This window comes from Dipodomys ordii, unplaced genomic scaffold (genome assembly GCF_000151885.1).
Source record: "Dipodomys ordii isolate 6190 unplaced genomic scaffold, Dord_2.0 Scaffold68, whole genome shotgun sequence".
NCBI lineage: Eukaryota > Metazoa > Chordata > Mammalia > Rodentia > Heteromyidae > Dipodomys > Dipodomys ordii.
The window spans coordinates 1,524,441-1,540,386 of record NW_012267284.1 but is presented as its reverse complement, the minus strand read 5'-3'; the positions used below and the strand labels follow the sequence as shown (position 1 = coordinate 1,540,386).

The 15,946-nt window shown below is 52.7% G+C and overlaps 1 protein-coding gene across 2 annotated transcripts in view; it reads left to right on the top strand.

Annotated features, from left to right (window-relative positions):
- The window catches only part of Pdgfa (platelet-derived growth factor alpha polypeptide), a 33,655-nt gene extending 17,709 nt beyond the window's left edge, over positions 1-15,946 (top strand). The window contains exons 3-7 of one of the 2 annotated variants that reach the window (XM_013023458.1): positions 1,892-1,993; positions 4,338-4,525; positions 13,333-13,459; positions 13,860-13,930; positions 15,818-15,946. In XM_013023458.1, the coding sequence (XP_012878912.1) occupies positions 1,892-1,993; positions 4,338-4,525; positions 13,333-13,459; positions 13,860-13,915 (473 nt within the window). In that variant the 3' untranslated portion in view covers positions 13,916-13,930; positions 15,818-15,946. The remainder of the gene's footprint in view (positions 1-1,891; positions 1,994-4,337; positions 4,526-13,332; positions 13,460-13,859; positions 13,931-15,817) is intronic. The other variant, XM_013023459.1, reaches the window with a different exon arrangement.

The window sequence follows — 15,946 nt, the reverse complement described above, 5'->3', positions numbered from 1 at the left end:
GCTCTTTGTTGTCTTTTCTGTGGGCCTCAGTTTCCTTGGCCAATAGTATCTATTACTAGTAGTTGTATGAGACTCAATGTGGGTGACACAGAAAAGTCACCAAAGGGTCCCCCCATCCCACCCCATCATGCTGCTGCTGCTAATCTTTCTCCTGGATACGAAGAGCAGGCCAGTTGTTGGTTTGGTGATGGCGACCCCTAGGACATGACTCATAGTGACACTTTTTTTGGGGAAAGGGGAGGGAAGCTTCTTGTAACAGTTGGCTGATGGGAAATTCTTACTACATGAATAGTTCTGTTCTGATCTTATTTTGGGTCTTCAAATAAAAAAGCATTGGAACATTGAGTCATTTAAAAAGTTGGGCTCTGCTCAGGCTTGGTTCACACCTCGTGCAAAGTTTTCAATTTTCATTTTAAACGTGTGGGATCACATATCTGGGCATGGGGGCAGGGCAGGGGAGCCAAGGTTTCTCCAGCTGGTTGGGAGACAGTGTAAAAAAAAAAAAGAAACAGAACAAAACAATAAAAAAAAAAACCCGCAAAAACTTGGGAAAGAAGGGCAGAAAGAGGTCTCAAACTGGGCCAGGGGCTGGGGCATCTTGATGCCCTGAACAGAAGAGGAGGCTGCAGGCTAGGGATTTAGTGATCCTGTGAGGGTCTCAGTTGCTGGGCCTAGGTCTCTAGGATTACTAGGTACCTAGGACTCAGGTGGACAGAAATCTCCAGCTGGGTCTGTAGAGCCAAGCCTGGAGGCCTAATGAGCCTTATTGATTCAGATGTGTGTTCCATCAAATCAAGGAGGAGTTTTGTTCATATTAGTTAGTGGCAAGAATGCGTGTCCTCCCCTGACCCCAGGAAGCATTGAAACCTGGCTAGGGCTGTGTGCTGTGGCTTGCATGGGCCGGGGTGTGCCGGGGGTGGGGGCTGCGGTTCTTGGTGGGGGTGTCTTAGTTCTGTGATCTCTTGGTTGTACCCTATCCAGTGCTCATGGCCCTCACTGTTACTGCTGTTTTATGGGACTCTGGCCTCAGGTCTGCAACCGTAACTGTGCTCCCCCAGTCCTCCTGGCTTTTTCTCATGGCCTCTGGCCCTCAGAGCAGGCTTATTTCAGGAACCAGAGGGGGCTGGCGCCTGGCCCAGTCTGGAGCCTTGCTTCCGATGCCCCCTTGGGGGCTAGGACACTTCATCAAGTCCTGGCCCATGAGTGGGGAGGGGCTATACACACATCCACAGGGGACTGAGAGAGCATCTGTGGTCTAGCCTGACGATTGGAGCCGCCCAGGACGTGGGTTAGCGGGGCAACCTTTAGCCTCCCCTTAGGGGAGTCCACGGACTGAGCCCCTTCCTCAAAGGGCCTTAGCTTTGTCTGTCATAGGCCCAGAGAAGACTATAGCATTTTGGGTCCATTTCTTTTGGCCCAGTTGAAAGTGTTTGGGGCACTATAGAGGGAGAAGAGGACCATGCTGTGTGGCTGGGCTGGACCCTGAGGGGTAGAAGCTATGGGAGGCCTTGCTGCATGAGGGGAAAGGGTACCCTGTTATATAGGGTACAGGGTAAGGGGTCTCCACTGGGATAGAATGTGAAGGATCATGAATTTTGGGGAGCTTGTAGGGGACCCTATTCAGTAGGAGTGGGAGTATGAGGAGCCTTGCAGTGTAGGAGGTGGGGGCAGTGGGGGCCTTACTGAGTAGGGGGGAGGGTGTGGGGGCCCTGCTGTACGGGGTGGGGAAGTGAGGGTGAGCTGTTGCCCTTTGCCCCCAAGAGGCTCTGAAAGCTGATCTGTAAGGCTGGCCCCAGCTCGGGCCCCAGGATGCCACACACAGGTGTGGACACCCGTTAACCTCGCAGATCAGGGTGTGGGCACTGGTTTACCAGCTTTTCTCCACCCACAGGGGCTGAGGATGCTTTGGCAACCAGCCTGAGAGCCCATGGGTCCCGTGGCAAGCATGCACCCGAAAAGCGGCCTGTGCCTATCCGGCGGAAGAGAAGCATTGGTGAGTACCGCAGTCAGTGGGGGGGGGGGGGAGAGGGGGCAGGCCCCTGGCAGAGGGAATGTGTGGCCTCAGGTGCAGTCAGCCACCTGATCTCTCCTCCACTTAACAAAGGCTCTGGCCTTCTGCTCTCCTCTTCTCTTCCTCCTCCACGGCGTGTCTCCTGCCTGCCCCTCTGCCATGGAAAGAAGCATCATAAATTCCTTAAGTGCCAGGTCCTGTCAGGGCCTGTCTGCCAAGAGGCCTTGCTAGAAAACGTGGCTGAGCTTAACTTCCAGTTCCTAATGAATGCAAACACCAGAATGGCCCCCAGTGCAGCAGGAAAATAGGGTACAATTGGATGTCCAGTGGCTAGCTGCTCATGGACATCCTTCCCCATGACTTGACTCTGTGGCTGGCTCCATACAGGCCTACCTTTGAGAGGTGTAGTTGGGTTTCCCCAAGGTCTGGCCTGTGCTTTCCTCGGGGGGAGGGGGTGTTGAGGCTATGGTCCATCACAGTCCATCTGAGAGAAATGCCTTCTTATTGTCCAGCTGTTCATTGCTGTGTGACCTTAACCTAGTCAATCTCCCGCTCTTGAGATTCAGTTACCAACACTGGGCGTAGTATGTGGGTAAGATTGTTAGGTGACAGGAGTTGGGGTTGTTTTAAGCAAAGTCAAAATGCTCTCTAGCTGGACATTGATGGCTCATGCCTGTAATCCTAGCTACTCTGGAGCCTGAGATCTGAGGATTTTTTCTTTCTTTCTTTTTTTTGTCAGTCGTGGGGCTTGAACTTTGGGGTGTCTCTACACTCTTTAGCTCAAGGCGAGCGCTCTACCACTTAAGCCATAGTGCCACTTCCAGTTTTCTAGTGGTTAATTGGAGATAAGAGTCTCATGGACTTTCCTGCCCCATCTGGCTTTGAACCACAATCCTCAGATCTCAGCCTCCTGAGTAGCTAGGATTACAGATGTGAGCCACTGGCGCCCATCTAGGATTAAGGTTTTAACCCAGCCCAGGCAGGAAAGTCTATTACACTCTTATCTCCAATTAGCCACCAAAAAGCTGGACATGGAGTTGTGGTACAAGGGGTCCAGTGCCCACCTTGAGTGAAAAAGTTCAGGGACAGCACCCAGGCCCTGAGTTCAAGCCTCCCCAATACTGGGACAGCAGCAGCAACTGAACACAAAAAGCCTTCCAGCTAGTATTCCAGAATCCTTTGTCTAGACTGAAGTGAGGGGTGGGCACCCATGAGCCAAATGGGGATTAGGCTCAAGGCCTCTTCTTGGCTCTGTGTTCTGGCTAGGTTTTCCTAGCCCCTGCCACCTGGAGAGCCTTGGGCTATGGTTGGGGCTGGAGGTGTGGAGTGGCCTTTCCTGAATTTGTAGAGCAGGGTTCGGGTGACTCCTCTGTTTGCAGGACATCTTCAGAGTTACTGAAAGGCCTCTTATTCCTGGGACTCCGTGAGGCCCAGAGAGGATGGTGATCACCTGAGTCTCACAATGGGGAGATATGGACAAGGAGAGGGACATGGTGGGGATTGAGGGGTGCTGTCCTGCCTTCCTGATCCTATTGGAGTCCATCTCCATTAGGTTCAGACATTCTTCAGTGTCACCTCCCCCCCCCCCCCCCCCCACAGTCTGGACATGGCTTGTTGGGCTGGGCCTCCTGCATACCCCAACTCTGGGTCTTGGATCCAGGGCATCTTAGTGCTATTATGGCAGTAAGAAGCAGCACATGGGTGCCTTTTAGAGCTGGGCCAGATCCCTAAGCCTTTGGCCAGCCAGCAAGGTTTTGGCCACTGTCATGGCTGGGCATGGCCAGGTGCCCACTACATACTGACCAGCTGGGCCTGGAGACTGACCTAGCTATGAAGGGGTTGTTTAGGGAGTCCAGTGTGTATTCTAGCATCCCCTGAGGATTTCCTTATCTGCAAGCCACACCTGGGGGGATAGGCAGGAAACAGCTGTCCTCTCTGTCCTATAAGACTAAGTTCTTGGCCCCAGGGTGCACGGGGAATCAGGCTGAGCCTGTCCTCTTGTCCTCTGACCCTCTTGACGTGAGCCTTACAGACACAGCTTGCTGAGTCCTTTCCCCGGGGCTACCCCAGCCTCCCTCCTTCTGCTGTCAGATGGCCTCTGGTGCCACCAGCACTCCACTCAGCCAGCCAGGCAGTAGTGGCTCACATCTGTAAGGATCTCCAGTTTTGAGTGGAAAAAGGCAAGAGAGCAAGATTCTGACTTCAAGCACTGGCTCCAAAAAACCCCACCAACCCCTCCCTCCTCACAAACTCCACAAAGTGTGTGCTCGTGTTGCCCGGGAGATTCGGGCAGTCACTCATCATTCCCTGTGTTTTTGCTCTGCAGAGGAAGCCATCCCCGCGGTCTGCAAGACCAGGACGGTCATTTATGAGATACCTCGGAGCCAGGTAGACCCCACGTCTGCCAACTTCCTGATCTGGCCCCCATGTGTGGAGGTGAAGCGCTGTACCGGCTGCTGTAACACGAGCAGCGTCAAATGCCAGCCCTCCAGGGTACACCACCGGAGTGTCAAGGTGAGCCTGTAACCTGGTCTTGCTGGCCAGTCCTCAGATTGTTGTCCAGTGTCCTCGGGTGGCTGGTGGATTTGAAATGAAGGCAGGGCAGAGCTGTCTGTTGCCAGCCTGTGCTCACGAGGGGCCAGTGTTCAGCATACTCCCAGGCAGGGGCTGGTGGAGCTGACTATCAAGTGATAGTTCATGGTTCTCTTGCCCTGTTTCCTCCTCCTCCTTCCTCTTTCCTCCTCTTCCTCTTCCTTCTCTTCTTCCTCCTCCTCCTCTTCCTCCTCTTCTTTCTTCTTCCTGCCAGTACTGGGGCTTGAACTCAGGGTCTTCACACTGTCCCTTAGCTTTGTTACTCAATGCTGGTACTCTACCACTTGAGCCACAGCTCCACTTTCCAGCTTTTTGCTGATTAATTAGAGATGAGAGTCTCATGGTCTTTCCTGCCTAGGCTGGCTTTGAACTGTGGTCTCCAGATCTCAGCCTCCTAAGTAGTGAGGATTACAGGTATGAGCTACTGGCACCTGATTTTTGCCATAGTTCTAAGGTCTGGGGGACCATTTTGATGCTGTAGATCTCTTAGGAGCTGCATTAGGGTCTGTGGCCTTTGGCCTGACCAATGGCTGTTGGGTCTAGTCTGTTGCTTTGTGACCCATAAACCCACTTGATTTATTTTTTGGTCACTTGTGGGGCTTAACTCAGGGCCTGAATGATTTCCCTAAGCTTTTTGCTCAAAGTTAGTGCCACAGCTCTACTTCCTGTTTTCTGGTAGTTAATTGGAGATAAGAGTCTCATGCACTTTCCTGCCCAGGCTAACTCTGGACCTCAAATCTCAGTTCTCAACCTCCTGAGTAGCTTGGATGTTAGGTATGAGCCACTAGCACCTGGCAACATGCCGTCTTGTCAGTGGGTCTGAGGCTGGTCAGATGTGCTCCAGAGCTGAGGCTTCTGCTGGACAGAGGGTTTCCTACCCCTGTGGGTTCAACCTGAGCATGGTTGTCATGTGACTTGGGCATCTCCAGGCTTTTGTGAGGTATGGTTAAGTCTGGAGCTTTCAGAGCTCGATGCTGCCTGGAAACTGGTTTTCCATTTCTGATTGTCTAACTTGATTTATGGGAGCCGGTGGGTCAGAGCCAGGGGGACTAGACAGCCACGTCTGTTAGTCTGGATGGGCTAAGGGGCTGGATACTCTCAACAGAGCCATGCCTTGGCTGGGCATCTGGCTTTAAGGTTTTTCTCTCTTGGGTGAAGGGTCTCCAGAATTAATATTTGAGGATGTCAATTCCGGTAGTAACCTTAGTCCCATTCTTTGATTATGGAAAATCCATTCCATCCCTACTCCCCCAACCCTGTCTCTGCTGGACCCTGAACACTGGAAGAAGATGCTAGGGAGCCCTTTTCTTAGTAAGGACCAGTCCTCAGCCGGCTGTACAGGTGCCTCATTTAGTTCCCTTGGCTGGAACCTACCATGACCTCTGTCTGGGACTTGGTCCCCGTGGAGCTCTGGGGATTAAGAGCAAATTCCACATTCCAGTGCCAGGATCTCTAAGGCCAGACACTCCCCTTAAAGCCCTGGGTTTTCCTGGGCCTGGGGGGCTTGTCTGGGAGCCTGCAGTTGCTGCTCGTGCATGGGACGATAGCGGGGAAGGGGTTGCTAACTTGGGCCTCTAGGCTCAAGTGGCCTGGGACTCTGTCCCTGGCACAAGCCACACCCTCCTGCCACTACTTGTCAGTTCTACTCTTCTGCTTTTCCTTGGACTTTGGGGCTCCCACTGTTAGGATACTGGGTAGTTATGCAGACCCATCTGCCATCTTGTTCCCTTTTGGGAACACTGGCACTAGGTTCCAGTTTTTATGGCTGTCACTTGGCTTTTGCCTTCAAGGTTGGTGCTCTACTACTTGAGCCACAGCCCTACTTCCTGCTTTTTTTTTCTGGCTAATTGGAGATAAGAATCTCACTGACTTTTCTGCCTGGGTTGTCTTTGAACTTCGATCCTCAGATCTTAGCCTCCTGAGTAGCTAGGATTGATTATAGGTTTGAGCCACCAGGGCCTGGCCTCTTGGGTACATGCAGGCAAGGAAATGGGTAGGAGTTCTGTATGGGTGCAGAGGAACTCTTGGTGCCTAAAATGTGTCCTCAGAAAGTTTGGTGGTAATGTCAAGGTGTGAGTCAGGGGTTCCCGGTTCTCAGCATCTGGGAGCCCCATGACCCCACCCTGTCTTCCAGTTCAAAGGACCGGAAGCATCTGTTCCGAGGGAGCCAGGTGGATCCCCAGAGAGGCCTTTCTCCTGCATGTTGCTGGGACTGTAGCTTTATCTCATCTACCCACCAGGGTCCCAGACAACCAAGAGGGACTGAGTCCTGCAAACCAGAGCCAGCCTTCATCCCAGGCTTCCTGCTGAGGAGGGCATCCTCCAGCCCTCCCCAGCCCCTACCTCCAAGAGTGAGGAGGGGACATTAGGCCCCAGACCTCCGGGGCTGTGGGAGAAGGGACAGAAGGTCCATGGAACAGGAGGGTCTTTGTGGAGGCCTGTGCAGGAGGCTGGTTTGGGAGCCAGGGTGGTGCTCAGCTGGATGGAAAAGAGGTAGCCTTGACATCCCAGATGCATTTAGAGCTCTGCCCCTGTGGGAATAGACACGGGGCGGGGCCAGGCTGGCAAGGGAAACTCAAGGGCAGCCCCTCCCACTTTGCTGGGTTCCAGTTTCTATAGCTTTGCTTTGCTTTTGTTTTTAAAAATTTTTATCCCCTGCCAGTACCTGTGTTTGAACTCAGGGCCTCCTGCTCGCTTGGTTTCCTTGTTCTTGGCTGGCACTGCTCTACCCATTTGAGCCATACCTCCAGCCTGGCTGTTTTGCTGATTAATTGGAAGTGAGCCTGCTGTCTAGGCTGGTTTTGTGAACTGAGAGCCTCCAGATCTCAGCCTATTGAGTAGCTAGGATTATAGGCTAGAGCCAACATTGCCCTGCTTTCTTTGGCTTTTTTTTTTTTTTTTCCTTGGGGTACAAAGGACTGAAACTAGAGCCTCACACTTGCTAGGAAAACACTCTACCACTACCCCTGTTCCCCCTAAGAACTTTTTTTCGTTGTTATTTTTGAGACAAGGCCTCACAATGTAGTCAAGGTTGGTCTCTGATTTAGAATCCTCCTGCCTCAGCTTCCCAAGTGCTGGAGTTACAGGCATGTGCCACTGTATCCAGCTCTTCCTGTGTCCTTGTAATGCTTGATCCATGGTCTTTCCTGGCTGCTGTCACTGCACAGGATAGTTTTTTATTTGTCAGTCATGGGGCTTGAACTCTGGGCCTCGACTCAGTCCCTCAGCTCTTCAGTTCAAGGCCAGTGCTCTACCACTTGAGCCACAGCCCCACTTCCAGTTTTCTGATGGTTTATTGGAGATAAGAGCCTCACAGCCTTTCCTGACCAGGCTGGCTTTGAACTGTGATCCTCAGATCTCAGCCTCCTGAGTAGCTAGGATTACAGGCGTGAGCCACTGGTGCCCAGTTACAGGACAGTTTTAAGTCCAGGAATGGTCACCCCATGTGGCCCAGGCTGGGGAACCACCCACTGTAGGCTCAATGGCAGCCTGCTTGGTGGCACCACCTAGGCTGTGTGGCATTTGGTATACATGCTAAGGTTGATGGCCAGCCCCTGGTGATTCCCAAGGACTGGATATTCTAGCTACTGCCCTAGGTGAGACTGGAGTCGGGGGTGTGGGGGTGAGAACTGGGGTCTTCTCTTCTTGGGGACACATGTAGTATAGTCCTAGTCTTTTACTATACCCTGCTGACATCACTAGGCTACTGCTGTCCCCTGGGTACAGACAGAAGGTGGCCAGGCCTAGATGGCTTTCCTGTGCCCGGGATGGCCAGCACTTGGCTGGCCCATACATAGGTGGGGTGAAGGAGGCGTGAAGTAAGGTAGTCAATGGGAGCTGCAAGGGAGAGATGTACAGTGGCATGGCCAACTGTGTCTGGCCAATGAGACCTACCCAGGGTGCTTGGCTATGGCCCATCTGACCCTGCATTGATTGGGTTTCCTTTAGAGCTCTACCTAGTGCTGGCTGGGGTTGGAGTTAGTGCTATTTTTTCTCTCAGTCTTGAGGGAAGTGGGGCGGGGGGTACGGTGCAGGTCTCACCTTCTTCCCCAAGGGGAGGAGGCCAAGGAAGCTGAAGTCCTGGCCCAGGTCTCTTGAGATGTGCACCCTATAGTCTGCGATCACCGTCCTAATGCTGTGTGAGTTCCTCAGCCACGCGGAGTGGAGCTCCCAGTCTTTCATCTGTTGCCTAATTTGAAGGTTGTGGTTGGCTTCTTTCCAAGGGGTTGTAAACTGGACACTTGGAATAGTGTCTTGGGGTCTCAGAGCCAAGCTTTGCCTGTTCTTCCACTCTCCCTCTTCTCCCCCCACTCCTCTGTCTTAGCACTACTGGGGTTTGAACTCAGGGCCTCATACTTGCTAGTCAGGTGCTCTACCACTTGAGCCATGTTCCAGCCCTATTGCTTTTAGTTTGCTTTTCTGATAGGGTCTTACACTTTTGCCCAGGCTGGCCTCTGACCTTCTGTCTCTTCAGCTGCTAGGCTCCATTGTTTCCAAGTCCAAGCTGCAGGTTTCCAAAGCAGACAGAAGAACAGAACCCTGGGGACTCCAGGCAAGGGTCTGCTCAGTTTTCTCATCTGGGAAATGGGCTGTAGTTGTGCACACAACTGGCTCTAAGGCTTATGTATAGCGTGGGGCTCAGTTTTATCACATGACACTGGTGTGTTTAGAATTCCCCCCTGGGGCTCCCTGCAGCAGCTGGATGCTAGCATTTTGGGTGATGTTTTGGGGTGAATTTACAGGAGCATGCAGGCAGGGGAGCTTGTGGCAGTAGTGGGAATGGGGTGTCTGGTGTGTACTCTCCATGAAGCAGAGGGAGGAGGGAGGGTGGGTTGTGTGGCTGGAACAGGTGTGAGGGCCTCCATTGTAGGGCCCGGGGGGGTGTAAGTAGGAGTGTTGGGGATATTAGTATCTTCCTTTTTTGACTTGACTATCGGCGGAAGAGGTGTTTTATTTCTGTGCCAGTCCTGAGGCTTGAGCTCAAACCTCTAGCCTTTGCTTGGCTGGTGTTGTACCACTTGAGCTACAGCTCTGCTTTTGGCTTTTAAGTAGTTAATTGGAAAATCAGAGTCCTGGACGTTCTTTCCCAGGCTGGCTTCCAACTACAGTCCTCAGATCTCAGCCTCCTGAGTAGCTAGGGTTACAGACTAGAGCCACCCAGTGCCTAGCTTGAGGCAGGCTTTGAGAATTTAAAATTCCTAACATGTGCTTGGGAGAAAAATGTAGGCATTTCCTGTCAGACAGAGGTGGCGGAGTCTCTGGAATCCTGGCATTCCTTGAGCAGGTAGGGTCGTAAATCGCTGTTTGTTTTGTCTCTGATAAAAAATGGACCTGTCTGGAGAGAAAAGTGGGCTCCCCCAGCCAAGCGGCCCTTCAGGTGACTGTAGGGGGTCCATAGCACCTGCCTCGCTCAGTGGAAAAGCTTGGGGAACCAGGACTCACCAAGCAGGGCTCAGGCTCTAGGATCTGCCCTGTGGTGGAGATCTTGGGAGAGGCTGCTGTTGACCTTGGGGTCATCCAAGGTCAAGTCTGAAAGACCAGAGCCCTGCCTGAACTGTAAGACCTGGGTCCAGCCCCAGGTTTGGAGGTACAAGGCGGTCAGTAGGTCCTCCTCTTTGGGTTAAAGCAGCATAGGGAGAGGGGAGGGGACTCTGGGCTCCAGTCTTTAGTCTGGTAGATTTGTGGTTCTTGATTCTGGAGGGCTGAGGTATAGCCTGGTGCCCTCCCTCCATGCTGCTCTTGAAACTTTCTGGGGCTTATCCTTGGGATGGAAACCTCTCCATCGGAGGACCTCTTCCATTTAGAAGGTGGGGGAGAGTGGGTTTCTCTTGGCTGTTAGGGTACAGGCACTGTGCTCAGCATTGGGACACAGGGTCCCCTCCCTGAGCAGATCCTGGAAGGACTAACAGGTGCCTGTCAATGTAGCTGGCTCCTACAAGTGCCCTGTGGCTTGGTTCTAGGTGCTTCTGCACAGATAACCTCCTGTGTCGGGGGCACCTGTGCCCCCATTTTCCCGGGTAGGGCTGCGGGACCTCTGACAGCATAGGATATAGACTTCCTCCCACTTGGGCAGACCGTGGGCCAGTGGTGGAGGGACTGCTCTCTACCCCCCCCCCCAAGCCCAGCTATCTGGGCAAGAACTAGTTGTGGGCTTGTGGGGGCTAGGTTAGGCTCCCCTAAGCTCAAGCACCTGGGGAAGGGCAGGTTGTGGGTCTGGGAGGGGGGGCTGCTCTGGAGCCCCAGGTATGTGTGTACAGCCCCATCTATCCAGGAAGCAGTGCGTAGCTCCAGGCTGGCATCTCCTGCCTCCTGACGCAGTGAAACCTCCGGGGCTGCCCCCTGCCCCGGGGCCCCACGCCCTCGGCGCTGAGCTCATACCTGGCAGGCTGTGTTCGCACCTGAAGCAGCTCTGAGCCTTTTACACACCCGCCGGGCATCCAGCACCCTTTGCACCACAGGTTAACCATTAATGCAGCTGAGGTGGCACATGACAGGGCTGGCCAGGCCTGCTCCCCAGTGCCTGAGGCCAGGCTTCTAGAGGTGCTGCCAGCCTCAGGTATAGGGCCAACCCCTGTGTATAGGGGATTTCCCCTCCCCCGCCATTCCAGATCCTTCTGCAAATGGGCTTTTCTTACCTTCTTGACTGCCCTAGAAGCCAGGGCTGGACATCTGGTCTCCACCTGGGGGGTCTCATTCACTAGATACTAGTGCTCCCCACCCTTCCCTGCCTAGCAGCCCATCATGGGCTTTGGGTCTTTTCTAGCCTCAGTTTCTCCAGTTGAATGGTGAAGGGGAGACATCCCTAGTGGCTACTTCTGGGATACAGACACCTACGTAGCTCCTTGGGCTGCGATGGATGGTGGCTCTTTGCTTCAGGATGGTCCACTGGTGGTCAGATAGCCTGGTGGTTAGCGATGGGCACCTTGGGGAGGGGAGCTTGCCGTGCCTTGGCTCTCTTTATTGTATGTTGAGGTGATTATACTGCTTCTTGTGGCATGGTCAGGAGGACTGAGTGGGTGTGTGGGCTCCAAGGAAGGAGGGCAGAGCGTCTCCTAACCAGTCCCTCCACACTGGGGCTGGATGAAGGTGCCGCCTTGTGGTGGGGTGAGTGTCACCTGTGTGGGCCGTGGGCTTTGCATGTCCATGATGGGGGCATGTATTCCTGTGCACACGTGTGTATACATGTATGCATGCACAATGCACAGGGCCCGTTGGGGGCTGTACCCTCTGGGAGGAAGGGTCCTCATGTAGAGTCTCTGGATTGTGGATAGGCAGGGCATAGGGGTTCCCCAACTTCTGTTCTCCCTTCTTCCTCCCTCCTTTCCTCTCTGTCCTCCTTCCCATACTGGGCTTTGAACTTTCAGAGTTTGGAGCTTGCTAGGCTGGCTCTCTACTGCTGAGCCACGCCTCCAGCCTTTTATTGCACAGGTTATTTGCCGAGATAGGATCTTGCTTTGGGCAGCGATCTTATTTTACACTTCCCATCATAGCTGGATGACAGGCACTCACTACCACCACTATCTTCTTCCACTGAAATGGGGTCTTGTGAATCTTTCTGTTAAGGGTGGCCTCAAACCATGATCCTCCTGTTTATTCTCTAGCCTCCCCAGGTAGCTAGGATAAAAGTGAAAGCCATCAGCACTCAGCTTTAGTGTTATTATTATACTGTTGTTATTGAACAGGATCTCTTTCTGCAGCCCAGACTGGCCTTTAATTCATGATCCACCCACCTGCCTTAGCTTCCCAAGTGCTGGGACAATAGAAATGCACCACCACGCCTGGCTGTTTAGGTTTATTTATCTGTTTATTTTATTATTTTTGTGCTTATACAAGTGTTTGAACTCAGGGCCTTGTGTTCTTGCTTGCCTGTTTTTGCTTAATGCTGGTGCTTTACTTAGCACTTCACTTTTAGCTTTTAATTTTTTAATTTTATTTATTTTTTTGTTGGTCATGGGGCATGAACTCTGGGCCTGGGTCTCAGCTGTCCCTCAGCTCTTCAGCTCAAGGTGAGCTCTCTACCACTTTGAGCCAAAGTGCCACTTCTGGTTTTCTGGTGGTTAATTGGAGATAAGAATCTCACAGACTTTCCTGCCCAGGCTGGCTTTGAACATCAATCCTCAGACCTCAGCCTCCTGAGTAGCAAGGATTACAGGTGTGAGTCACTGGCACTTGGCCTATTTTATTTTTTGCCAGTCCTGGGGCCTGAACTCACACCTGGGCACTGTTCCTGAGCCTTTGCTCAAGCCTACCACTCTACCACTTGAGCCACGGTACCACTTTCGGCTTTTTTTCTGTTTCTGTGGTACTGAGGAATCAAACCCAGGGCTTCATGCTAGGCAAGCACTCTACCACTAAACCACATTCCCAGCCCCACTTTTAGCTTTTTAGTGATTATTTGGAGATAAGAGTCTCACTGACTTCTGCCTGGGCTGGTTTTGACTATGATCCTCAGATCTCATCTCCTCAGTAGCTAGGATTATAGGCTTGAGCCATGGGCACACCCAGCTCCATGTTTCTTTTTAAATGGAAATAGACTGAACTTGTTTGTCACCTCTTCCTTTCTTCACCTGGTCAGGGAGGGGAGGGTACCTGGTAGGGTCAGAGGTCAAAGTCAGTCTCTTCTCTCTCCCCCCTCCCCCCATGCACCAGCCTAAGTTATCTAGAAAGCACCTCCCCCGCCTCCCATCTTCAGTCTTCGGGGTGCTTAGTGTGGGCTCTGTCCTCTGCAGGTGGCCAAAGTTGAATACGTCAGGAAGAAGCCAAAATTAAAAGAGGTCCAGGTGAGACTAGAGGAGCACTTGGAGTGTGCATGTGCAACCTCCAGCCTGAATCCAGACCATCGGGAAGAGGAGACTGGTGAGTCAGTCACCATCACTGAAGATGGGTCCTCGCAGACCGGATTAGGGGGCTCTTGCTGGATGACCACATGGAGAGAGTTGAAGCTGAACAGGAGGGTGGGCACCTGGTTAACAGGCTGAGATGGTGACCTGCCAGCCAGGGGCCTTGGGTCTCCTCTCAGGCCTGCCAGGCTGCCCGTCCAGGTGGGCCAAGGAGCAGGTGGGGAGGTGGATGCTGACCTTCACCCTTAGGTGGTAGGTCCTCATGTTCTCTGACAACCTGGGGTGCAGAGGCACCCCAAAGTGTCTGGCAGGGGTGGCTGGAACTCTCTTGCAAAATGATAAAACACCTAGGTATTTATGGCTGCACTTGATGGCCTTCCCTGAGGCTGCTCACCACCCTGCCTTCTCCTCAACAGGAAGGCGTAGGGAATCAGGTAAAAAACGGAAAAGGAAAAGGTTAAAACCCACATAAAAGCACCAGACCAAGGTAGGCCCTGCTTGCAGGGCAGGGAGGAGGGGGCAAAGGGGAGGGAAAATCAATGATGTACTGATCAGCCAATCAGCTTCTGTGGGTGGGGCAACCAGTGTGGGTCCTGATTGGCCCAGAGGGGTCTGTGTGCTTCCGGTGGGTGCCTGCTGCGCTCTGGGTCTCTTTGCTGCTTGATTTCCTTCGTGATCGAACACAGGCAGCGAAAAACAGCGCAATTCCTGATTCTAAGCCAAACTTGGCTCTGCAGTTCACTAGCTGGGATTACATTGAGCCGGCTGCTCACCCCATTGTCAGATGGACAAACTGCGGCCTGACAGATTGGAGACAAAGTTTGCTGATAGCTCAGTGGAGCTACAAGAGTTTTATAAAAGTTTAGGGTGCTTGGCTGTGTACCCCAGCACTGACAGGGATGGAGAGCCAAGTACGTACAAGATCTAAGACTAGGAGACAGTGGCAGGTGAGGCCGTCGGAGGTGACATGGGTGCCCCTTCTTCCTGGAGCTGGAGGCTTTCCCTCTCAGAGTTGCCTCATGGCTGCTGAGCTCAGCCATCACACTGGCTGTCTAGGCTGGAAGATAAAAGGGCCCAAGAACCTTTGTGAAGGGAGAACTCTCCCCCAAAATCCCATCCAGGGACTTCTGCTTTTTCAACCTGCCATCCTGGGAAGTGAGGAGTGTCTGGAGAGAGGCCTGCTGCTTCTCCAAACAGAAAAGGGGCCTGGCCTTCTGGGTGGCAGCCTGCCTGGTCCAGGAGGGCTGGAACCTCTCTGCTGGGCCTTCCTCTTGGCACGTGGAGCTCTGGGGCATCCAAAACAAATAATTGTTCTGGGCTAGAGGAGATTCCTTAGAGATAGTGTCTGAGAACCCTGGCTCTTGAGGGGAGTCCCAGGGATGCTTAAGAGCCCACTTTGGGTGGGGGGAGGGAGGTCAACTGTTTCCTCTGTTGTGAGTTTGGCTGAGATGGGCCAGCTGGTGACAGGGACTCCCCCCACCCCCCACCCCCCTCAGTGAGAGACCAGCATACTTGCTGCCTACCAGCATCCAGGCTGCTGGCTGTGGGTGGTGCCCGTATTGGAATGTCTGCTGTGGAGAGACTTATGTGAATTTGGGGGGTGGGGTGGGGAATGAGCTGTTCAGGGGTTCAGTGTAGGCTGGGGGTATAGCTCAGTGCAGAGTATTGGCCGAGCATGTATTTGCAGACAAATATGAAAACAATAAACAAGTCCAGTGCTGATGATCCTAGTTTAAAACCAGCCTGAGCAGAAAAGCCTGTGAGAACTCTTACGTTCAATTAACCAGCAAAAACCAAAAAACTGGAAGTGTGGTTCAAGTGGTCCAGCCTTGAGGATAAATACATTAAAAAATAAAAAAGCCAAGCAAGAGTACACAGCCAGTGCCAGCACCAAAAATAAAACAGGGAAACAGAGAACAAACAACACGAGTTCAGCATGGTTGTACCTGATTACAGTCAGTGTCCTGTGTGTGTGTGTGTGTGTGTGTGTGTGTGTGTGTGTGTGTCCCGCTCCCCTCCCCCCCCACCCCGTGGCATTCCAATTGGCTGGCAGAGCTCCAGAAATCACATCCAAGTGCTTAGAGAAGGGCAAACAACAAAACAACAACAAAAATTCCGCTGTGCCTCAGTTTCCCCATCTGCACAATGGGAGTGTTGGGTTCTAATGTGATGCTATGAGCCTTGTCCTAATATTCCTTTGAGGATATGGCCAATGGGGTTCACGTGGCAAACCTGATTTATTTCTACTTATTTTTTGAAAATTTTATAAAGATTCGTGTGGTGTGTATTTGGCCTGATGGGGCCAGATGTGACCGTGTTTTCCATCAGCTGGTCCTGGCCTCTCAGCCTCTTGTCTTCTCCGTTCTTCCTGCAGATGTGAGGTGAGGATGAGCCCCCCCAGCCCTCTCGGGACACGGATGTAGTGGCGTGTTACATTCCTGGACCTACTATGTACGGTGCTTTATGGCCAGTTGTGCGGTCTTTGTTCTTTTCCGTGAAAAAA